This window comes from Kogia breviceps, chromosome 3 (genome assembly GCF_026419965.1).
Source record: "Kogia breviceps isolate mKogBre1 chromosome 3, mKogBre1 haplotype 1, whole genome shotgun sequence".
Classification (NCBI taxonomy): domain Eukaryota; kingdom Metazoa; phylum Chordata; class Mammalia; order Artiodactyla; family Physeteridae; genus Kogia; species Kogia breviceps.
The window spans coordinates 103705634-103731689 of NC_081312.1; the positions used below are offsets into that span (position 1 = coordinate 103705634).

A 26056-nucleotide genomic window follows, 5' to 3' on the forward strand; every position below is an offset into this window, starting at 1 on the left:
CCGTTCATTGGATCCTGGCCTCAGAAGAAAAGAAAAATATCTTCGTAGAACAGAAAACTGAACTAGGATGATTTTTTTCGTTTAGGGTACATAAAACCAAGACTAAAGGCTTATGTGATTTTTTAAAAATCTCTTTAACCATTTTTAAAGTTTTATAAATTCAAGTGGTTTACTTTCGACAGCTCATGAACTACTTTTAGTTAGTTTGAAAAAAAGACATGGCGAACTCTAGGTATTTCACCATACTTGTTTTCCTCTGTACTTGAATTGTCTTTTTTTCCAAATCAAATTGAGACATTTTAGTAGCTGTTCTGGTGGCTCTTAAGTAGTTGAGCTACTCACTGGTATCAGTTGTAAAAAATTTCATAGCAGCCAGGAAATCTGGCCAAATATTTATTTGACAAAAACTCAATTTTGAAATGAAGCACACTAGTTGTTACACTTGTTTCAAAAATTCAACTCTTACTGGCTTTCCCAAATCATTTTCCAAAGTTGAAAAGATCTTATGGAAGTTAAAGTAGAAATTTCTCACTTAAAAGGAAATATGGTAACACAAAAACCTAGAGCAACAATGGTGTACATTCAAAACTGCAAAGTAACCTTAAAGTGCTATATATTGTATAATTCCAACTACACGATGTTCTGGAAAAGGCAAAACTAAGGAGACAGTAAGTTTAGTGTTTGCCAGGGGTTTGGTGGAGGAGGAATGAATAAAGGCAGAGCACAGAGGATTTTAGGGCAGTGAAACTACTCTGTATAAAGGTGGATTTGTCATTATACATTTGTCCAAACCCACAGAATGTACAAGGCCAAGAGTGAATCCTAGTGTAAACTGTGGCCTTTGGGTGATAATAATGTGTCAATGTAGGCTCATCAATTGTAACAAATATACCACTCTGGTGCAGGATTTTCATACTGGAGGGGGCTGTGCATATGCGAAGAGCAGAGCTTATGGGAAATAACTACATTTTTACTCAATTTTGCTGTGAATCTAAGACTTCTCAAAAAATAAGGTCTGTTTAAAAAAAAAACAAAACTGCAAAGGAGAGAACTAATAAGTAAGGCAAACATGACATCATGGCTTTTACTATGAATATCCTGGCTTCCTTTAAGTTCATACCACAAACTAGAAAGTCATTTTCTGTCCTGTATATTTGCCCAATCAGAACCACATATGAACTGATTTGTGCAAATACTGCCAACTTTTCCATTTTGAAGTAGTACCTGAAGTCAAACAATGGAAGTAATTAAGTCCTTCAGCCAGAATCAGCTTATTCAAAAAGCCTCATTCTATCCTTACTCTCATTCCATAATAAATTCAAATTATCCTAATTCTATTAAAATAAAAATAAAGCTTTATTTTTAAAGAGGCTTATTTAAACTTTAAATCCAAGTAAAAGCCTTAAAAATAAACTTTTCTAGGGACTTCCCTGGTGGCGCGGTGGTTGCGAATCCGCCTGCTAATGCAGGGGACACGGGTTTGAGCCCTAGTCCGGGAGAATCCCACATGACACAGAGCAACTGAGCCTGTGCTCCACAACTACTGAAGCCCGCGCGCAGCAACAACTGAGGCCTGCATGCCTGGAGGCCGTGCTCCGCAACGGAAGGGGCCACTGCAATGAGAAGCCGGTGCACCGCAACGCTCACGGCAACTAGAGAAAGCCTGTGCACAGAAGGAGGACCCGACACAGCCAAATACATTTATTTATTTATTTTTTAAAAAAATAATTAAAAAAAATAAACTTTTCTATTTTGAATTAGCAGAAGATATAGAAATTCCATTCAAGTAGATGATTATTCTTCTCCATATACCTATAAACGCCAATTGTTTAATACTAAATGTTCACTCAGTAAGGATAGGCTGGGCTCTGCTGTAGTTTAAAAAACAAAGAAACAAAAAACACACCAAAATCTTAGGAGCTTAACATAATAAAAGTCTATTTTTTGATCATGCAAAGTCCACTGACGGTCCAACTGACCTCCATGTGGTCACTCAGAAATCAAGACTACTTTGATCTTGTGGCTTCACCATTTCAAGTGAGGCATCCTCTACAACGCCATGGCAAAGGTTTGTCACTGGCCTGGTCTGGGAGTGACACATACTACTTCTACTCACATTTAACTGGTCAGAATTAGCCCTTGCTCACCCACATGGGGGCTGGAAAGTGTAATTTTCTTTATGCCAGGAACTAAAGGAGTACAGATATTGGTTACTGCTAATAATGTCACCAAAATTCTTACATCTGCATGAAATCAAGACAATGTAGAATGCTAACTCTTAACTCATTAAGATTAAAAATAAAAGCCATATCCAATGATCTAACAATGCTGGTATAGATTTTGGAGAATCTAGTGAGGAAAAACAAATGGTTAGCATGCTAATCAAATTGGTTATTCCAAATATCCCAACTTCAATAAGGCTGACAAGTGGCAGATGAGTGATAATAGTATATCTTTAATTCTTAAAAGGCCAGACAGGTATTGTGTAAGTTAAAATGAAAACCATGTACTTTAGATACCAGGGTAAACAAGCTATCATTAAAGTGTGAGAGGTTACAATTTGCATTCGCGACTCACATCAGCAGAGGTGTGAGCAGTAGAGAGGTAAGCTGATGCAGTTAATTCTATTAGAAACGGGCTTCAGATTTTCTCTAATAACTCATAAAGACTGGCTGAGACCCCAGTGCTGTGTGTGCTATAAAGGAGACAACTTTAGACTGGAAAAAGATTAATAGAATGCATAGCTGACCTCTTCACCCACAAATAAAAGTAATTTAAGAAAACAGAAAGAAAAACTAGCTGTGAGTCAAAGCTATGAAAAAATGAATTTCTCACCTTCTCACTTTTCTTACTCCCCACAAAGGTAATAAGTTGACTTCCTGAATAAGGTTAAAACTGACCATTTAGGTGTGGACAAATGCTTATCAAGTATGATTTTAATTTCAGTATGACTGATATTGAGCTCTACTGCTGATAACTAACCAGCTCTACTGGTGATTTCAACCTGTGTAGTTCTTATGATTATTTCTAGCCCCAAATAGCAAGACTACATTTGCCACAATAGCAACTGAAATGTGTCAGGTGCACATTCAATTATAATATGATTCTTTTATCTAGAAAGAAAAAAGGCAAAATAAGAATATGCAGCAAGCATATAATTTAACAGAGTTTTGAGAACATTCACTCCCCAAATAAAATACAGGAACGGATGAGGTGAAGTAATGTATAATACAACAAAACTTTTTCTAAATTCAAGGTTTACCTGAAAGATTAAAGAAAAACAAACAAACATATAAAAAGATAGGACATTTCATTTTTAATCAGTCAAAAAAAAAAGAAAAGAGTTCTGGACAATGTCAAATTCCACACACCATAATGCTATAGTTACACATTAAATATAATTACTATCTATACATATGCAAAAATATAAAGTTCTATTTCATACAATAAAACCTTTTATAGAAACCATTTTAAAATTAAGCAGAACTTCTCAACATTAACATGTGAGGCATAAGTCCTTCTAAGGTTCCTTTAAAGGTTTTAAAACAAAAATGCTAAAACTAAACACAATGTCCTTCTGTCAGTTCCCAAATTAAATCTACTTAAAACAAAAATTGATAGCTCAGTCATATACTACTTAAATAATATTGTTCAGCCATCTCTAGAATCCTCCAGTTTTTCAAGTATGGAAATAGAACTCAAATATTCCATAATACAGGACTAAAACAGATGGAATATTTAGGAAAGACTATGTTGTCATATGGCACAATATTGTTTTATTTCTTCAATACGTTTTGAAATAAATATCAGGTTTTTGTTTTACGTTTATTCTAAAAGGCCAAAATTTTAATGTACATTAATCTTGACTGTGGTAAGACATAAGAATGTAAAATATAACATCAACATTTTATCACAAAAGTAAAGCTGGTAACAAACTATAAAAGGAGCCAGTACTCTACTCAGATATACCCAGGGATTAAAGCTCATCGTGATAGAAATATTCATCATGAAGCTGTCTGCCATAATCTGTGGCTTCGCTGGTAAGAAACAAGTCCTGGTTCTCCAGAATCTCTGCTTCAGACAGCTTTCTGTCACTGTTCAAATCCATTTCATCAATTAGATGAAGAGCCTTTAAAATAAAACAAAACAAAAAGGTGTCAAGTGTAATAAGCATTTTCAGCAAGATGTTCACATTTTAATGTGATTTGATTTGTCAAAACCATTCAGGTATGCCAAGTACTCATTATTGTCCAAGTATCTAAAAATATTAACCATTGTGACCAGGTCTGTCTATGGTGTCTCTCATTACCTCCTTTCTTAATTTCTGCTGGGTTCTGCCTCCTCCCAACTCAAATCCAATTCAGGATATCTCAAAGTAAAGCAAAATTAATATAACTCAGTTTGAGCCCCTATAGGTAAATACAAATTTTTATTATTCTATTGTGCTATCAGATTAATACATGATACAATCTTAACTTCTTTGTCTCCTTGAAAATCTAAAATAATCTAAAACAGATCATAGATTTAAATAAAGAAATAGCGATGCATTATTCCTAAATAAATAACTCTACTACTTCTTTCTTTGGCTTAAGATTTTGAATTTCCTTTACTATCAGTAGCACCAATTTGGGGATGAGAGAGTAATTCTGTAACACTTACCTCTTCTTGTGCAATGCCCTGATTATTGGGTACTACCCAAGACAATAGCTCTTGGGGATCAAGCCTGCCGTCAGCATCTTTGTCATAATCATTCAGGAATCTATCTTTCTCAACGAGTATCCACTCTGGATCTTCATTTGCTGCTTAATATTTAAAAAAAAAACCCCAAGAACATAAACATGCATACACAAGAATATCACATGTATCCAATAAGAAGTTTGGTATACCCCAAGAATAAAGGAAATGAATTTAAAGCTTACCAAATAAAGGAGGCCCAAAGAAACAGAGGTACTTAACTGAAAAGTCCTGAAATAAGTATAAACTCTATAGCAATTTTCAAAGGTAATACTCAGAGTTTTAAAATTGTTGCTTATTATCACAAACTAGTAATTTTGTTAACTGCTGCTACTTGTTCGGATACAGTTTTCCCAAGTTTGAGCTACGTAATGTTTTTAAGTATATCATGTGACTAAAGCTTCCTGCGTGCTCTTACAAAGCAATGCCATGTGTAATTTTAAAGTGACATTCACAATAAGTGATGCTTTTAAGCAACAATTCTGAAGACAGCTGCTTTCAGAAAAAGCTGCATTTAAAAACTCCTCAAATTTCAAACACTCAGTAAGACACCTTCCAGTCTTACTCCAGTATTTATAGGATTCTATATTTTCTTCTCTTTCAAGATCTACATGCAAAGGTACAGAAGTCTGTTTAAAAATACCAACCTTTACTTCCTCACCCATTTGGATTGATGATTACCTTGTATTTGTTTAAAAAGGAAGAAAAATGCTTGGATCTAGATGTGGAACTAAAAGTGAGTAAAAACAGCATTCTCAGATAAGCTTTAAGTCCCTTTGTTTCCCTTGTATTTTATTGAACTTCGCAGAACAAGGAGGAATCAGGACCAGTTCTTCCATTTTCCTCCGTCAAACAGAACTCTCAATGAGCAAGACTGTCTTTCAATTTCTTTCTTCTTCTCCCACCCCCCCTTCCACACATCCCCAAGCTACTTACTTGGGTCCCGCCTGTAGTCACCAAGAAATTCTTCCAAACTAACAAATCCATCACCATTTTTGTCATGTTCTTCTAAAGCCTCTTGAATGACAAATTCCTATTACATGTCCGTTCACACACACACACACACACAAAAAAAAATTAGTCACAAAAGTTTCAATCCCACCACCATCTGAATCAATGCTATTACAGAACTTATTTAGGAATAATTATTTTGGTTGTCCATACTTGCAAGACAATTTTTCTAAACATTGGAATTTAGAAGCAGGAATAAAACCCCAAATATTAAGTAGCTTAAAATTCAACATCCTTAAGTTTCTATTATTGAGCACTCCACTTCACCCTCCTGAACAACCTCGGCACTAAACTCACACTCCTATTTTCTGCACGTTACCCTCCTTCTGAAGAATGACATATCTTACTACCTTTGTGTTCTTTAATTCCACTTTCCCTCAAATCTATTAACAACACCCAAATAACCTTTGTCTTAGATGTCTTTGAATAGAGCTGCTGCTCTACCCCCAGACCTGAAATGGAGCAGTCCCCTATAAAACCTCAACATCCCTGCTTCCTCTTCTACCAATCTACCCTATCCACACCAGACTGCTCCCAAATCTGTTTCTCACGCTAACCAAGGCTTCTTACCAGCCACTCCCCTTTGACCCAGAGATCACACCGTTTCTCGTTATACTTGACCCAAGATGACCTGTTTAATGGCCAGCTGCTTCAGTACTTCCCTTATTACATTCCTATATCCCCTTGTACCCTCTTCTTATTATGCCAATCCCCATCTAGTACATCAGACTCACTTCACTCTCTCCTTTATTCCAGAATCAGAGAAAGATACAAAAATAGAACCTAGTCCTTGTAAATTAATTTCTTGCCATTTTGGTGGGCTCTTACTGCAGCTTGGAAGTCTATCTCTGCCTCACTTTCCCTAACATACACTCTACAGCTGTTTTTTGAAACCTCTATTTTCCTTGGGCCTTACCCTAACTCTCTCCAATACACTCTTGACAAAGACCCTCCTGTTTTTCTAAACATGGTGCAAGTCTTCTGAAATGCTTCCTTGTTTCCCAGCATTGCATCCTCACCTTTAATTACCTCTATATATGCCTTTTCCTCTAATTTTAGGCCTTTGATCTCAGCAGTTAAAGCTCTCTCCCCCTCTTCTCTAGGGTGAAGCCCTCAACTGTCTTCCTAGATCCCATACTACCCCATTTCTTGAGTGCTTTCTTTCACTCTTAACTCCAGCTTCTCCCAAGGCTCCAATCTCCTTTCCACCAGCTCCTTCTTCTATGCCTTTAAAAACATTCAAGTCCCTAATGACTTTGCTGCACTCTTTAGCCACCATCCTGGTTTTTCTTTTCCTCTCATAGGTTATACCTTACTGTTCTCCTTTCATCATTACCTACTGTCACCCAAATACCTTTCAATGTGGATTCTAGCATCACAAATATAATGAAATATGTTCTCAAAAGTCTACCATTCTAGTCAAACCCAGGGGCTTTATCTACATCTGTATGAAATAACACTTAAATACAAGTTGTTGGCATTTCTTTTAAATCAAATATTACAGATTTTATATATAGAAACCAGGGGATCTTAACCTGGATATCCAAAGATTGGTTTTAGAGAGTGGATCTGAGAATCTCTTGAAATTATAATCCAATACTTTATGTGTATGAGCATGGACATACATAGGATTTTTCTGGGACACAGTACATAGCTTGCATCATATTTTTTAAAGGAGTCTGTGACCCAGTAAAAGAATCACTGATCAAAATGATTATTCCTCCATTCAAGTAATCCTCTTGGGAAACAATAGACTTATTTCAATAATGTTGCCTTGGTTAAAATAATTTTTGGAACTACATGAATGAAAATAACTTTAAATTCCAAATTTTAATCCAAAGTAGAATCACTTAGTTGATCTTGTACTCCTGCCTTTTCCTATATCAAATATACCCTTAAAGGGAAAAAGGGATACACAAAAACAATTAAGGTAAATAGGAATTAATGAAGCTGTTCTGAATGAGACACAAATTTATGGTCACACACCTTATATGCTGCCATCAAGGCCAACTCAGCACAAAGAACATACTTCCCCATACTGACACACCCTATTCTGCAATGGGCTTTCATTGTTACACAAGCCCGAAACCTCACAGTCACCTCTGACTCCTGCCCCCCTCCCTTCCCGTGCTTAGTCAGGTAACATTCCTGTCTATGCTTTCTTCAAAATGTTGGTCAAGTCTAATTCATTCCATTGCCATCTTGTATTCCAGGGCCATAACATATAATGACTAAATTATTTCATTGCTTTCACTGGTCATTTCCGTCCTCAGTCTTCAACTGTTCCTTATTCCCCAAGTAATCAAGATCCAACTTCCTCTGCCTACCATGCTAGGGCTCAATTTTTGGCCCTAATTGGCCCTAATTAAACAAATTGTGCCAATGTTCTTAAACTAGGTCATGAAAAACATATGTGCAGCCTGGCTAACAAGGTAGCAGCATCTGACCATGACCCATTAAACAAAAAGCTACATCTTCCCTCCCTGAAATGTCCAGGCAACTAAGCCACATGGCTAGAGGCTGATGCCAGGCAACAGACCTCAATATAAATGTTTAGCCTATTTTTTAAAAGCCATGTCTTATATTAATCTTCACCCTCCAATACGATAGTTTCTGTTCTCAAGAAGCTTATCAAGTCATAGGAGGAACTTAATCAGTGTTAAATTAAACCTAGAGTCCAACAAAATTTTGAAGAGCTGGTACTTCTTTTAAGCACTAAAGGGATGAGAGGACTCATTATGCCTAAAGTTGCAAAAAAAACATCATTAGCAGCTGTACCCCCCACCCTACCCCCACACACCCTATGAAAAGGGATCCAAATGTGATACATTTTCCCAGACCAAAAGTTTTCACAAGTGATGCTGTAAACTAAATAGGAAGTTCTAGTGTTACTAATACTGAAAAACCAGAGGAAAGTCGGAAAACTACAAAAAGACAAGGAAGGCACTGAAGATAATGTGGTTATGAAACAGAAACTAGCCAGGGAAAGACTGATGCTCATATATGTTACAGAGATTAAAGAAAACTCATTCCTTACCTTCTTCCTCCCAATAAGCACACCCCACCCCACCCCACCAGAAAACCTCCTTCTTCCCACTTCTCTTAAGCAGGGAAAACTTTAGATCTTCCTATCTCCCAAAATTCTGTTTGCCATACAATTCATTTTAATTACTTTGTAAAAGCAAGTTTTAAAGTTTTGCTCATTCAATAGTCATCTTGAAATGTTTCTTCCTTACCGTCATGTAATCAACTTCTTCAGGATGCTCAAAAGCAATAAATTCTTCAAGATTCAAACCAGGACCTGAATCCTGGTTAGCTTTTTCAAATCGCTTCTTGTCCTTTAAATGAAGCTTTGAAAATTAAATATTGAACACGTTTAAAGGTCTCATCCATACCATAACATCATTAAAAATACTTCAAAAAATACAACTATGTGAAATCTAAAGTACATTTATACCCATTATCATATTTTATCTTTACATCATCCCTCTGAAGGTAAGTTGGGCAAATAACAAACATTTATTAGAAGCAGTACAGAGACACAGGCTCTAGAGTCAGAGAAACTCAGATATGAATTCCACCAATGCCACTCACTAGCTTATTACTTAGGGCAAATTGCTTAACCTCTCTGGTCTCCTCACCTATACAACTGGGATAATCTGACACCAAAAGCAACAAAAGCAAAATTAAACAAGTGGGACTACATCAAACTAAAATGCTTCTGCACAGCAAAAGAAACCATCAATAAAATAAAAGCTACTGAATGGGAGAAAATATTTGCAAATCATATATATGATAAGGGGCTGATATCCAAAATATATAAAAAACTTGTACAACTCAATAGAAAAAAACCCAAACAATCCAACTAAAAAAATGGGCAGATCTGAATAGACATTTTCCAAATACATACAGATGGCCAACAGGTAAGTGAAAAGATGCTCAACATCATAAATCGTCAGGGAAATGCAAATCAAAACCACAATGAGATATCACACCTGGCTGTTACAAAAAAGACAAGAAATAACAGGTGTTGGTAAGGATATGGAGAAAAGAGAACTCTTGTGCACTGTTGGTGGGAATGTAAATTGATGCAGCTACTACGGAAAACAGTATGGAGATTCCTCAAAAAATTAAAAATAGAAGTACCATCTGATCCAGGAATTCCACTTCTGGGTACTTATCCAAAGAAAATGAAAACACTAACTCAAAAAGATATACGAGCCTCTATGTTCACTGCAGCATTATTTACAGTAGCCAATATATAGAAACAATCTATATCCACTGATGGATAAATGGATAAAGAAATTATATACAGTAAGTCCCCCATATACGAACCTTTAAGCTGCGAATTTTCAAAGATGCAAACATGCATTCATATGTCCAATCATGTAAGTTAGTTTACATGACAGGCATACATTGTCACGTGCGTGCATCCTCTACAAGTGGTTGTGCTTTTGTGTACTTTACTGTACAGTACTGTATAGAGTACAGCAGTACAGTATCTTTATTTCAAGCCCAGGATGTCCGGAAGCAAGCATAAAAGCAGTGGTAATGTAGCTGGTACTTCTAAGAAGCACCAAGCGATAACAATAGAAACAAAAGTGAAAATAATTGAGAGTGGAACGAGGCAAAAAGATGGAATTGGAGGCCCAGAGAAAGGATGAAGAGAGACAAAAAGAAGTAGTAACTAAAGAACTGAAGAGATTCACCACACAGGAAATGGCAAGAGGATTTTCTTTGTTTGAGGAGGCACTGTTACTTTTCGAGGCACAGGACGCAAACATAGAATGGTACACGAAGGTTGCAGTAGCTGTTCAGATTGCAATCCAGTGCTACCGTGTTATCTATGACAAGAAAGAAAGAGCTACTACCCAGATATCACTGGATAGTTTTTTCAGGACGGTAGATAGAATTGAATCCAGCAAGGAACCCGAACCTGTGCCATCAGCGTCAGTCGTGCGTGAAATTGCAGCTTGCCCTCCATCTCCTATTGCTGACGATCCTTCAGCTCTACCATCTCCTACCTCCTCTCCCTCCTCCAGTAACTCTTCTTGCCTGTTCACTCGGTGCCAGCCCCTGTATGTATGCCAGCTGTTGTACTGTACTACTGTACTTTTCAAGGCACTGTACTGTAAGATTTAAAATGTTGTTTGTGTTTATGTATTATTTGTGTGAAAAGTATTATAAACCTATTACAGTACAATACTATATAGCCGATTGTGTTAGTTGGGTACACAGGCTAACTTTGTTGGATTTAACGAACAAATCGGACTTACGAATGGAACTCATTTGAATGTAGGGGACTTATTACTCAGCCATAAAAAAGAATAAAATCTTGCCATTTGAGACAATATGGATGTACCTTGAGGGCATTATGCTAAGTGAAATCAGTCAGAGAAAGACAAATACTGTATGATCTCTTATATGTGGAATCTAAAATCAAAAAATTCCCCCCAAACCAAGCTCAAGATACAGAGAACAGACTGGTGGTTGCCAGAGGTGGGGAGGTGACAGAAATGGGTGAACTGTTTTTTTTTTATTATTATTATTTTTTATTTTTTTAGTTTAAATAAATTGAACAATTTATAATAAATAAGAAAAAAATCTCTGTTAAGCAATTGGGATGAGAATTCCTATCAAGCAATTAGAAACCTTAAGTATTAAATAAATGTTATATATTACTATTATTGATAGAAAAATTGAGATTAAAATGATTTATTGAAAGGGATGTCAGAAAAACAGCTAAAATATGTTGAACTTGGATCCTCCCTGTTCTTTCTACAGTACTACATACTATCTTCTTTAACAATCTCAATAATTTTTTAATGTCCCCAAAGCAATAAATTTAGACTATGTATTAATTCTTGGTAATGTCTATTTCTAACTATTTCTGGTCTTCAAAATGACTTTTCAAAAACACGTTAACAGGTTTCAAAAAACAGTCCTTTAATGAGAATACTTTTGATAAATGTACATAATATTTGGAAGTCTACTCTTTGTAGGCTCTTTACAGTGCTAATTCTGTATGTCAAGATAAAACACATCAAAAGCTGAAAAGGGCCTATCTTCAGGTCGAGGTTAAATAATCATACCCTTTTCTACTTTCTCACACCCATCTTCCTTTTTTTTCCCCCAAGTACACTCTGATAGGAAATCAAGAAGTAGCAGCTATTAGGGACAAGGCTGCTTTTAATGAATTTCTCAAAGGTAATTCTGTGATTAAGAGCCTTGGAAGCCAATAGTGGCATATTGCTAATCCAGCATAAATTCTATTTTGAGAATTTCTGGGAATAACTTTCTATAAACTTATGTGTATTAAACTGCATATTTTTGAAAAAGTACAATTTCAAATATTTTAGAAGCTTTTAATTTATGTGATTCACTGTTGAAAAGAAATACTCTTTTCGGTTTTTTGGAATACTAGAGGTTAGGTAGCAGTCATTTACTAAAACACTAGTTCTTTTACGATGATTGATTTACAGTGGAGAGGCTCATTTCTTTCCCTAAAGAATTTGTCTTTTAAACATCCAGATTCCACTAGCCAGTTATATCCACTCAATCATGACAGGGGGAAAACACTGTTTCCAAATAGCTGTTTTAAGTTAATGTTTCATAATTTTAAATAACTAGACCAAGTAATTTACATGTTATGTTCAGGTTTAACATGGGGAAAAGTAGAAAAATAAGAACTTGAGGTACTTTGTTGAGTCAATCTAGTTCTTTTTGAATAAATCACTATTCAAAATACTAAGTGCTTAGATTTCCTTATGAAAGAACCCTTCAATTCAGAGCAAAAAGGTCCATGGTTCAGCAGAGGGAGAGGAATTTGGCCAAATTTGCCTATGGAAAGAAAGGATCTCTTTCAACAGCTAAGATTTCTTTAAAAAAAAAAAAAAAAGGTATTTTCTGGTTTACGTTTCTCAGTTTTAAAAATAAAATGAAATAATGTGAGTTTTAAAAGTTTTAGTCATTTGAGGAACACAATTTAAGAGAGACTCATATTAAAGAAGCCAATACACTGAAAGACTTTTTTCAAAGTGGCAAATTTCTAAAAGAGAACAACAAAAGACTATCAGTTTCATAAAACCTCAACACTTTTTTCTTCTGTATAAAAACCTTGTGTTCTAGTGGAGAGTAGGAAGTACTATACACAGTAGTAAAAAGATAGAAACTACCATACTCGTTTATTTTATATTGTAACAGAAACTTGTGAAGAACAAAACTGCCACCTTTTGGTAGACTAAAAATTTTACATGAGGAAACATATAAACTGTGATACCAGAAAAAAAGTCTAGGTCTTATTCTGATTAGCCACATGCAAGATAATATCTTACATAAATAAATACTGCTTATACATGCACATTCAGCAGCTGGCTTTAGAAGTTAGAGCAATTGAGCTTCTGCCAGGTTGGTCCTCAAACTTTAATTATCCTGCTTAAAAGTGCTGACTATACTTGTTCATCAGATCATCAAGAAATGCTTTTTCAGACATTTCACAGCCTGAGAGGGTCATTATTCCAGGCTATCTCTATTCTCTATAAGAAACATCAAAAATAAGATAAAATTCAGGTATCAAATTGATTTTTTTAAAATTAGGCTTCCATATAGAAATATTTTATTTAGATATCCAATTACTTCTTATGATTATGTTATGGTATAATGTTTAGTCTGTTACTTCGATTAAGACAGATTCATTCTTCATCCTTGATTTTTTATTTTGAATAATAATGCAGCTGTGTCTGGGTTCATCTTTACACCCCACATCCACTTTTAGTGGGTTATATCTATATATATCAAATTCTAATAAAGTATTATAAATAGAACTTCATGTAGAGACATATTCTTGTGTTGTCAAAGAGTAACCATTAGGACTCCCATTGCTAAGTGCTCATTTTAGGGATCCATAAATTCCTTTAGGCTATTAAGGTCCATCTAATTCATTCTTTAAAAGTAGAGTCTTATAATCAACATGTACTGAGTACCTGGGTGGGGAACATAGCATTAGAACCAGACATTTTTTAAAAGAAAAACTGTTCATAAATACTTTATATTACCAAGTCATGTACCTCTTCAAAGTGAAGATTTTCTTCTCAACATCATGTATTATTTCGTCCCACACCCCCAACTCCCAAAAGAATACAGATTTTAAAAACCACACACGTTTCTTATTTTTGATGGGATGCTAATTGAATCTTTTGAGTGGAAAAAAAAAAAGGATAGAATCTAATTCTAGTAAGATTTTAAAATACTGTATTTAACTTCTGTATTATTCTCTGGCAGGGAAGTCATAATATCATACCATGGTTTGGTTTTAGAAAAGTCTTGGAATGCGAATGATGCTTTTAAGATGAGTTAATTCCTATAGTAAAGGAGAATAACTAGTAGACAAATCCCAGATCTCATTATTATCATTTGTTTTCTCTTTAGCACTAAGTAGTGAAAAGACTGATTTGCACTCTTCATTCTTTGTAAGATGAAGACCCAAATAAGGAGAAAAAAAGGAGCAAAGACATTTTTCCCCTATATATTAAATCCTAACTAATCTAAAGCTGATATAGTTAACAAATGCTTAAACAACTTTCAAAAGCTGATTGTATATAAATATTAAAGATAAACATGTGAATCACACATGCTTTCTTCAACAGTATTTCAAATCAACACAGAAGAGCTTACCAGTCCAACTGCTACTATCAATATTTATTACTGTTTCTCCATACTATTATCATTTCCATTTTTAGATATGAGGAAACTGAGGCATAAGGAGGTCTGACTTAACCTAAAGCTGCACCACTGTTAAGTGGTATGCCTGAATGTGAAGCCAAGCAGACTGTCTCCAAAGCTCGAGCTCTTAACCTCCACACTAGTGGTATATGCATAGCATATGCATAATCATTAGCAGAGAAACAACCAATTTTGAGTTAGTGATGGTCTATAGAGTTCAAGTGGACAATATAGTTCTAAAAAATAGCATATATACTGATAAAATATGGCCATGGTAAAAACTAAAAGGTAGATACTAATAATGGGATAGGTAAGTTAAGGAAGAGAAGAGCCTCAAATGTTTTCCAAGCACCCTTGATTAATATTTTGGGACGCAACATTTGCAACAAGGTGTTTGGTTTTATTTTTTCCACATACAAAATACTCTTTTAAAAAAAAGTCTTTAGGGCTTCCCTGGTGGCGCAGTGGTTGAGAGTCCGCCTGCCGATGCAGGAGACACGGGTTCGTGCCCTGGTCTGGGAGGATCCCACGTGCCGCGGAGCGGCTGGGCCGGTGAGCCATGGCCGCTGGGCCTGTGCGTCCGGAGCCTGTGCTCCGCGGCGGGAGAGGCCACAGCAGTGAGAGGCCCGCATACCGCAAAAAAAAAAAAAAAAAAAAAAAAAAAGTCTTTAAAATTACCTCTGAAATACAAAAGTATTTGAAATAGTAATTTCTCAAGCTTATAGTAATTTGTCTTAAAAAGCTCCTGCTAATTACTAAGTAAAAAGTCTTTAAAAGTTCCTACTGATTCCTAAATATTGTCTTCCTCAACTCTGCTTAAGAAATATATTTCAACAAATTAAACAATGAGACACAACAGAACTCATAGTGATACTGAATCTTCAAAAGTAAGTTATTTTAAATGGTGCAGCCACTATAGAAGACAGTATTGCAGTTCCTCAGAAAATTAAAAATAGAATTACCATATGATCTAGCAATTCCACTTCTGGATATATATCCAAAAGAATTAAAGGCAGGGTCATGAAGACATATTTGTACACCCACGTTCATAGCAACATTACTCACGATAGCCAAAAAGTTGAAGCAACTCAACTGTCCATTGATTGATGAATGGATAAACAAAATGTGATATATACATATAATGGAATATTATTGTCTTTAAAAGGAAATTCCGACACATACTACAACATGGATGAACCTTGAGAACATTAAGTTAAATAAGCTAGTCACACACACACACACACACACACAAATGTTATGATTTCACTTATACGAGGTATGCTGAATAGTTGAATTCAGAGACAGAAAGTCGAGTGGTGGTTGCCTAACAATGTGAATGTACTAAACTGAACGGCATACTTAAAAATAGTTAAAATGTAAATTTTGTTATGTGTACCTTACCACAATTTAAAAAACGTTTACAGTTATTTTATATAAAACTATGTGCTTAAAAATGGGAATAGGCGGGCTTCCCTGGTGGCGCAGTGGTTGAGAGTCCGCCTGCCGATGCAGGGGATATGCGGGTTCGTGCCCCGGTCTGGGAAGATCCCACATGCCGCAGAGCGGCTGGGCCCGTGAGCCATGGCCGCTGAGCCTGCGCGTCCGGAGCCTGTGCTCCGCAATGGGAGAGGCCACAAAAGTAGGAGGCCCGCGTACCGCAAAAAAAAAAAAAAAAAAAAAAAAAAAAAAAAAAAATGGGAATAGGCTTCTATAGTCTTCTTAATAAATATGATAATAAAACCAACTGTTCAATAACAAAAAAAATAAAATATTGTGGTACATATTCAAAGTAACACTAAAAAAAAACCCTGTAAATGAGGACAAATGATGCAGCTGAGAAATACAGATGCAAGGATAACTGAAGTAGTCCAGAATAAGAGTCCTAAATCTGGCTAGAAAGGAAAACCATCAAAATGACTACTGAAGTGAAACAGGTGATTGCCTAGAGAACAAAGCAATCAATCTATGACCTCAGGCCTCTTGTGCTCACTCATGCAGGAAGGTAAAGTGAACTGATATGATCAAAAGCTTGTGCACATGTACTCACCTGCCTAAAAGACTCCTCTTCTGCATCATCCAGAGCAGTGTTCTCATCAAAGTCGATTACACGATCATACATCTGAATATTGTATTCATCCCACGACACACTACCATCACTGTTTTTATCATATTCAACAAACTGTTGTTTCGCTTCTTGCATAGCATAATGTTTAAAAGACATTTGAATCCATGAACTGAGTTCACCTATGAGAATTTCCCAGAACACAATGAATATGATAGTTATTCTGATACTTAAAAGGAATGAGGATTTCTAAACATTCTTTAAAAGGAAAAAAAACTTTAGTGTATATAAATAGTGAGTGAGAACTGGCCTAGTTGTATTCATAGAAATAGGAGTAGGAGGCGGGGAGAGCTGTTTGGAGTCTTAAGAATGTTATAATATGTGATCTACACGGAATGTAAGCTCTTTGAGTACAGAGAGTTTTGGTATGTTTTGTTCATTGAGGTACTCCAAATGCCTAGAAAGCACCTGGCTCAACAAGTATTTATTAAATAAACTACCAACTGGCCAAAATAGCACTTGACTTTTAAAACATATTATCCAAAAAACTGCAGATAACTTTTGCTAATTATCACAGATCTCTCAGGAAGCACAAATATTTGAGTAACTACCCATTTATTTTAATATGTATTGGAAAAAGTGTTCTTCATTTATGAAAATAATATAAAGTTTTCCTTTAAAATACATCTTACATTGAGTTGAATCAAGACTATATTAAGGGAATATAGATAAGTAAATAGGGCCTAAATTGTGAAAAATGTACTCAAGTGACTGAAGTTTGAGAAATATTGTTACAGTACATTCCCTTTAACTATGTCATAAAGCATCTGGAGGAAATTTTAACAAAGTTATGGGTAGCAATTATGATTTATGCCCTTCTTGTAATAGTTATCTGTCTTAACTGGGTACCTGAAGACACAGGGGAAAAGTTTCTAAATAGCAAATGTGCATTTTCAGATCAACTTTTAAAAATCTATCATAGAGATATTTACTATACTGCATTATAGAAAAAAAGGGGGTGGGGAAGAAAAACATGAATATTTGCAAGGAAGCAAGAGTACCCATTTGGTTTAAAGATAATATACCATTTGGTTTAAAGAGTGGTACTCCTCTATTGGTTTGGGGGAGGTCAGGTGAATAGAAAAGTAAAGACACTTTGTCTCTCCTGAAACTCTAAATCAGGGCAGAATAATTATGGCAACCATGTATTGAACAATTATTATATATCAGGTCCTCTATATACTTTGTCTCTAATCTTCAAAACAAGGCAATTATAATAATTGTTTTACAGTTCAGGAAATTGAGGTTAGGAATTGAGGACTCACAGCTAGTAAGTAGCAGAGTATAGATTCAAACCCATGTTTGGCTTCAAAGCCCAAACTGAACTTAGCTGTCTCTCAAGAACGTGAGTCCTCCTGGCCCTTAAAGTGCAAATAAGCAAAATTCCCTGAATGGTCCTCAAGTAGAATGATCATCATGGCTTAACAGAATACAGAATGAAACAGAGGTCAGAAACAGGGGTTCATACTTCAGCTCTGCCGTAGGAATAAGTTTACCCTCTCTAGGTTTTGTTTTCTCATCTATAAAATGAAGATTTGGACGAAGTTCCTTTTAATTTTAAACTTTTTAAAAAGATTACTATTAAATATTTGAACACATGGAGGCCCTTACAGATAAATAGCACCAAGTCTTCAAAATCAACTTGTTTTATGTGCTCTCTAGTGTAACCAAAGATGACCTATTCTTATTGGATAATTAGTCTAAAGGTTCTGTTGTTTGTTTTAAGTACAAGGAACAAAACCTTAATATTCCTGAGGGCACCAATGTGAATACTTCATTGACAACACATCTTGAATTTACCAATCAGCTTATAATTCTCTCTCCAGCAACTTCATTCTTCAGATGCTGCGCAGCATTCAAATAAGAGTTATAAGAAAACGGCTCTTGAATTTTTGTTGAGGATCAACTTGGAAAGTTGATCGGGTTCATCACATGAATTAAGCAATGAGGTGAGGCAGATGCACAGCAATTTATTTGGAATATTCTTTTAAGAATCTGTGCATTTCATTTCTGGCTCTAGAATCTACCTAAGACCACTCACTTTGTTTTTTTGTTTGTTTGTTTCTTTGGTTTTTTTTTTTTTTTGCGGTACGCGGGCCTCTCACTGTTGTGGCCTCTCCCGTTGTGGAGCACAGGCTCCGGACGCGCAGGCCTAGCGGCCATGGCTCACGGGCTTAGTTGCTCCGCGGCATGTGGGATCTTCTCAGACCGGGGCACGAACCCGTGTCCCCTGCATCGGCAGGCGGACTCTCAACCACTGTGCCACCAGGGAAGCCCTGTTTCTTTGTTTTTTTAAGTGAAGGATATTAAAGACTGAATTAAGTGCGGGAGATATGGGTTCAAATCCTGACTTTGCCACTCATTGGAGCAAGGTACTTATGCCTCTGGGCTTCAGTTTCTTCATCCTTACAAAACGAGGTGGACATAATGATTCTAAGGCCTCTACCAGTTATAATAATTTGTGATAAACATAATTCACACGCAACAGGTCCTTTTCTACTTGCTTATAAAAAGAAGCAAGTTGTTAAGATTCTAATGAAGCATATATCAAAAGAGCAATAAACCACTTAATGCCTTAAGAAGGTTTTTAGCATGTTTCTCTAAAGTGAATCATGTTGATATTGATAAAAAGTCGCGTGAGGAGCAGGGCGTTTGCTCTAGGTATGACTTGCACATACCATGTAGGGTGATTGATGTTTATATATTACTGGAGAAAGCACTGAGTGTTAGTTGGTATCCTATGTCTAAAGATTTCCAGGTATAAAACCTACTCACCATGTCCTTTTTTCCCTCTCACACAGTACCTGTAATTGGTTGGAACACTAGCAATCTACACTCAACAGACCCCCTGCTTAAATGTTTGTATTTCTGTCTCCTACAAAGGGATGTCTCCATTGTTAGTTGTGTAGGACGTCCTTACTTTCGGTGAGAAAGCCATCTGAGTCCAAGTCAATTTTCTTTATGACTGACTTCAGTCTTTTGTGTTGCTCTTCGGGGGTGAGTTTAACATATTCATCGACTTCTTCCTTTGGGGGGTAAGCGATATACAGGGGAGGGGGGTCAAGCATTACTATCAGGAGGGCAAAATGGTGGAGAAAAATAGAGCTACCCTTGCCGAGGGTTTTTGGGGTGACCCACACCTGCTCTCCAAGGCCCCTGCCCCCTACACACCCTCAGTGATCCTGCCCCTTGTAGGGAAGGTAGAAGGGATCCAGCTCCTGGGCCGCGCTACTTTCTCAGCCTTACAGTCCCCGGGGTCCACTGGAGAGTGAGCTGCGCCCCTCCCGGCCCCCATTGTCAGGCTGCCCCGGCCAGGCCTCGCCCTGCCGCCCCCTTTGTCCCGGGACAAAGCCCGCGGCAGCCGCGCTGCGAGGCCCGGCCCTCCCAGCCCCCGGCCTGGCCGCCTCACCTGGCCGCCCAGCAGCGCCTCGCGGTCGTAGTCGGCGCGGTGCTCGCCCTGTGGGTAGTGCAACTCCTCGGCATCCCCGGCGCCGGCTGCCGCGGCGCACAGCAGGAGCAGCCCCAGCGTGGCGGGCCTCGGGCCCAGCCGCATCGCGCCGGCCAGACGCGGACACATAGAGAGGTGAGGAGGGAGGCGGGAGCGGGCCCAGGCCGGCGGCGGCGCTCAGCGGGCGGCCGCAGAGAGGCGGCGCGGGGTACGTGGGGAGGGTGGAACGGAACGCGGACAGGGCCGTGGCCTCCGTTCCTCGGCTGATCACTGGCTGAAGCCCAAGCGACAACTGCGGTGATGCAGCAGGCCAGGCCGAGGCCTATATAGCCCCGGCGGAGGGGCGGGGCGCCAGGCCGCGCCGATGATTGGACCGCACGGCGTTGGGGCCGGGCCGCGGCGATGTGGCGGTCTGCTGCGGGCCCAGAGGCTACAGGAGGTTGGCGGTCGGGGCCGGGACGGGAGACCCCCGGGGGAGGCTTTCCTTGCGCCACGACGCCCTCCAAAAGACACGCCCCCACCCCACCCCCGCCCTGTCTCTTTCTGTCAGCCTCGTTCTACCAGAAGCCCTCGTCCACTCCGTGTGTCCGACCCGGTTTCCATCAATAAGAAAGGCTGGAGATTTGGGTGAAAATAATACAGTACCTAGGAAAATCTTTGTTTTTCCTAGTCTTTAATGTATCACTACTTATTTATTTGACCAGAGAAAGACGAACGAGCCCAAGTACTTAAGCCAGATGTTTGTATGTGATACTCAGTTTCGTGACATACAAGTTCTGTGAACTTCGCCAAGTTATTTGGCCTTTGAAAACCTGTTTGCTCATTTATAAAATGAACATAGTAATAAGACTACCTTACAGGTTTATTGTGAAGATTAAATTAAAATAATATGCGTTTAGAACAGTACCTGGCACATATGGTAAAGTGTTCAAGAAATGTAAGCTTACATCATGCTGCTAGAAAAGCAAAAGATGGTTGCGCAAAAGGAATAGTTTAGTAAGTACCTAGGAAATCCTTTGCAGATAGAATGCATGTGCACATGGTTTTTATTCCATGTCTACCTACAGTTCTATGTGATTTCTGCACCTCATCCCAAGCACACTAAACTCAAAGTAATTTGTAGGCTGCAGCTTGAGCCCTTTTCTTTCATTGATTGGTCCACTTAAGATCAGGCCTTTTCACACAGAAGAAAAGACTTTCTGGGTCCTCTCACTTCTCACAGTCTCTATTTGGATTGGGTGCAAGAATTCTGCTCCAAACTGAAAAACTGAATGGGCACAGATTGGACAAATTTCCTGGGTCAGGCTGGAATTTTATTTTTTTAATCAGAGACCATTGAAAAGTTTAGAGAACAAAGAGTAAGTTCAGTGGGATCTTTCCAGTGTTATAAAGATCAGCACAGAATAAAGTTTTAAGTTTCAGAGTGTAAATATAGGCAACATTTCAGGGTTGATTTCTCTAAAACAAACAATTAAAAAACAAAAAAGAAAAGAAAAACTTTTATCACATTTAAATTTTAACTTTAGTTCTGGGCTTTGAGGCAGTCTGTGAAAAAAGAAGGACTAATGTCACAACTCAGCTTTGCACGTATTGTTCTCCAATAAGCACAAGGTAAAATTTGACCAGCTCCTGATGTGATTCCAATTACAAAGGGTAGGATACAAGATATTATGGAAGTTCTTCTGAACTCAAGGTCTCCCCAGATGGAGGCTTTGGGGCAAAGGAGATCTAATGATATCTAAAGAGGTGCTGTTGGAGTGAATGGCATAAATGTCTGAGCATCAGAATGTCTGGGTTCTGTCTTCCCTCAGCACCTAAACAGGCTCCTTTCCTTCCTTGGGCCTATTTTTTTCACCTGTAGGAAAATGATTGTGTTAGTTCAGAGAATCTTAATTTGAGATCTTTGGCTGCTAGGTGGGTCCTAAGTGGTGTGATAATCTCAAAATCCCATGCAAAATTTTGTGCATAGTACATTTTGGGGGAGGAGGTCTATAGTTTCGCTTTCATCAAAGTCTCGAAAAGATCCATGTGGCGACCCTTCTAGAAGCCTCTAAGCAGCTCTTCATCTCTTAAAATCCACAATTTTATGATCTTGGCAGTTATGATTGCTAGGAAGCAGATTATAGTAAAGACCTATGCTTAAGAGAGGCAAGACTGATCCACTGTCATTACTTGTAATTAATCCATTTTATTTAGGAAAAAATAAGTATCTACATCAAGCAGCCTGTCAATAAAAAAGGCATTATGAGAATCCAGAGATCAACTTTCTTGACCTATAAAAGCCAGAGCATGTAGCAAATATGTCTTTATGTAGATTTTTGAGGTGTAATTTACATACAATAAAGTGCACACATCTTACATGTACAGCTCAACGAATTTATACATATATAAACCTGTGAAGCCTGACCAGTACCCCAAAAAGTCTCCCTCCTGCTCCCCAAATATCACCTCTGCCAAACATAATTACTATTCTGACATCTTTCATCATAGCTAAGTTTTGCCTGTTCTTGAACTTTATGTAGATGGTGTCATACAGGATTTAGAACTACTAATCAGGGGACTTACCTGGTGGTGCAGTGGTTAAGAATCCGCCTGCCAATGTGGGGGACATGAGTTCAATCCCTGGTCCAGGAAGATCCCACAGGCCACGGAGCAATTAAGCCCATGCACCACAACTACTGAGCCCGCGTGCCCTAGAACCCAGATGCCGCAACTACTGAGCCTGAGTGCTGCAACTACTGAAGTCCGCATACCTAGAGCCCATGCTCCGCAACAAGAGAAGCCACCACAGTGAGAAGCCCATGCACTGCAACAAAGAGTAGCCCCCACTCGCTGCAACTAGAGAAAGCCCGCGCACAGCAACAAAGACCCAACGCAGCCAGAAAAAGTAATAACAATTAAAAATAAATAAAATAAAATTTAAAAACGAAACAAAACAAAACAAAAACCTACTAATCATATACCCTTCTGCCCTGCTGGGAAGCAGTATGGAAAGAGCATAGACAATTTTGGAATCAGACACACAGAACTTGAGTCAGTCTCCATAGCTCACCCACTTTGTAATATTGAACAAATGACTTAATCTTTTAAAAATTCTATTAAAAATGTAATAATAAAAACCTGTCTGATAAGTCTTATGAGAGTAGTATATTAAATACTCTATGTAAGGTGTCCAGCTCATAGAAGGGGCTCTAATTTTTAAATTTTTCTTTCTTTCCCCCTAGAAGATTTCCACTCCACCTTCCAGACCCAGCACAAGTGTTTCCTAAAAGAGGCCTTTTCTAACTCCCTACCAAGCAAAATTGTTGGTCTCTCAAGTCTCTTTGTTCCATTATTGTGCTTTGTATGTTCCTCTGCTACAGCATTTAGCACAGTCTACTGTAGCTATTTGTTGATACTACTACAAGAATTTGAGAGTCTTGAGGTCAGGAACTGTGTGTTTTCACCTGTATTTCATCAGTGCCCCTACTAATAAGAGGAACTCAATAAATTTTTTGTGGAATGAATGAATTCTGCTCTATTGGCATTCTTTTAGAAGTATGTACTACAGATAGCAGAGTTAGCTTTGAAACTATTAAAAGAGGGAATTTGTAGATTTGGAGTTTTTTAAAACGTGTGTTACAATGAATAGTGGCTTAAGAAACAAAGCAATAATTACTTAATATATTGGTATGGATAATGTGTTATAGGCCCATTTCCATGAGAATTAATGAGATTTGGCACAATACACAACTTATGTGGAAAGGCCAACAAACTGAATGAATTTGTAGCTTTTCCAAAGTTGGAAAACACAAGACAAAGGAATAGACTACGGGGCAGTGAAAGAAGGAACAACTTAGACTGAATGATCACACAATTAGAGGGATTTTGTTGGTTGTTTAATTTTTTATTAGTTTTTTGAGAAGAGAAGGAGATATGAAAATTCCAGGGTTATAGTGGAGTCTTAGAAGATGACAGAAAATATGTAGGTTGGTGTGTGTGTCGTAATACCTAGAAATTATTTTCATTTCTAAGGAGTATCCAAAAGTGTGTAGGTAGTCATAAAATTGTAATAACCTATTAGAAATAATTCCAACAAATTCAGTTTAACTGTTTCTTACTGAATGAGATTTCCCTAAATTAAACATGGATCTGTCCCAGTGATCAAATAATCAAATGTAATGATAGCTCCATCCTCAAATAGAAGCCATCCTCTACAACCAGCAATTCACATTTATGGCCCTAAGGCAGTTACACCCATCTCTGGCCCTAAAAGCAGCCCAAGTGGACAGATAATAGTCAGTGTGTCTTCCCTGACTTGCTCCCTATACCCATTGGGTGACCATACATCTTGGTTGACCTGGCATCATTATTAATCATGTCCCAATTCACACTTGAAAGTATCGATACCTAGAATGGGGTGATAAATTATAACATCACCTTACCTTTGGGCCTCACATGCAAACTGTCCAGCCCCTCCCAGCCCCCGTCCCCGAGTCACAGGTTTTATTAAGCTTCAGAACCCTTTCCCACACTCTTTTCCCCAGGTTCCCAACAATAGGTCCTTGAAGTCTTAGTCAAACACATTAGCAGTAAAAACAAAGTATACAAAGAAGGAAGGAATGAAATTTAGTTAAAGAAGGTAGTGAAAGAAGGAGTAAAAACTGGAGTAACATTGTGTACTAATAAAGAGTTTCTTACAAATTATAATGAAATAGATTTTCTTTTGGCATTACTAAACTAGCTCTGAAGACAGTTTTGTGAGGGGAAATCCAAAACTGATATGAGTAGAGTGACTTATTTGAAAGACACCACTTCCTGAACCTGTAAGTTTTGGAGTGTTTGTGGGAACCAGACACAGGATTGCTTTATAGTCACACCAGGCCTTCAAGACTTACATGTTGTTAGATCCAACTGACAAAGAGAAAACGTTCCTACGATTCCAGCTCCATCACAAGACAGTGTTCAGGAACTTGGTGCTTCGTTTTTTTTGATTCAGGATCAACCTCAGGTGTGTGGGCTTTTGAGGTTGGTTGCTGTTAAAAAAAAAAAAAAGGATTTGTCCTACAATGTAAGTGCAGAAACAAAGGAGTTACACAAGTAATGCATGCTTACTTATTTACCTTAGCAAAATCAGTATATAAGCAAATAAGCAAGAAGAAAAAACATGATCATAAATCCCATTCTTATAAATGACTGCTATAAACATTGGTGTTGAACTTCACAGTATTATGCGTTATGTACATTATGTACACTTTTAAAGGCAGATATGCCTTATGCAAAAAATAGGATTAAAAAGGAAGTTACTACTATCAATGAAATAGCTCAAGAAAGCAGAGGAGAATAGCCCAGAATGAACTACCAGTTCTGGGGAGCCCTTAAAAATCCTCAGCAAGTATTCACATTCCATCTCAGGTGTTTCTTTGTGTCAATTCACTTTTGCCTGATTTGCTTTTCCTTGTCTTCTATCTTCCTGGTTGTGTGTCTCCACCTCCCACCACAAATGTGCTTTACCAGATCCATCTCACCTCTAGGAACATGTAATCTATTTTGGAATTGAGAGTAACAAGCTAGACCTTTGAGCCTCCTCCAAAGTATGACTCCTGGTCTCTACTCTCACTTTTTACTCATAATACCCAAATGAGATGTGTCTCACATGCCCTGGCTAAACAAACTCCCACCTGGCACTCAATAGGAGAGTGGAATTAGGACACAAATCTGCAGGGAGGAAAGACGGACATGACTGTATCTGTTATTTATTCTATTAGAGAGGCTGGATCTCAGATTCTTGTTGCTCAGGAACTTCTGAAGAGTTCCCACCCATGTGCACTGGGAAAAAAAAATCTGTATTCTGAAGTCATTGATTGCAGTTTTCTATATATGTCAATTAGGTAACATCTACTCATTGTGTGGTGTGAATCTTTTATATTATACTGATATTTTGTCCACTTGTTTTATCAGTTATGTTTCATAATCTCCTACTATGTTTGTATATTTCTCTACTTTTGGTTTTCTCAATTTTTGTTATGCATATTTTGAGG

The 26056-nt window shown here is 37.7% G+C and overlaps 1 protein-coding gene across 2 annotated transcripts; it reads right to left on the reverse strand.

Moving 5' to 3' along the window:
* Positions 1-1718: 1718 nt before the first annotated feature.
* Positions 1719-20547, reverse strand: RCN2 (reticulocalbin 2). Of its 2 annotated transcripts, none has more exons than XM_059058936.2 (7): positions 19998-20547; positions 19509-19614; positions 16514-16710; positions 8982-9095; positions 5671-5767; positions 4660-4802; positions 1719-4129 (listed from the first exon to the last, which is right to left on the reverse strand). In XM_059058936.2, exons 1-7 carry the CDS (start codon positions 20163-20165, stop codon positions 3977-3979), a joined length of 978 nt encoding a protein of 325 aa, XP_058914919.1. In that variant the 5' UTR covers positions 20166-20547; the 3' UTR covers positions 1719-3976. The 2 variants fall into 2 exon arrangements, with proteins under 2 accessions (XP_058914919.1, XP_058914917.1); XM_059058934.2 differs by having other exon boundaries at positions 2442-4129; positions 4660-4799; positions 19998-20360.
* Between the last annotated feature and the right edge of the window lie 5509 nt (positions 20548-26056).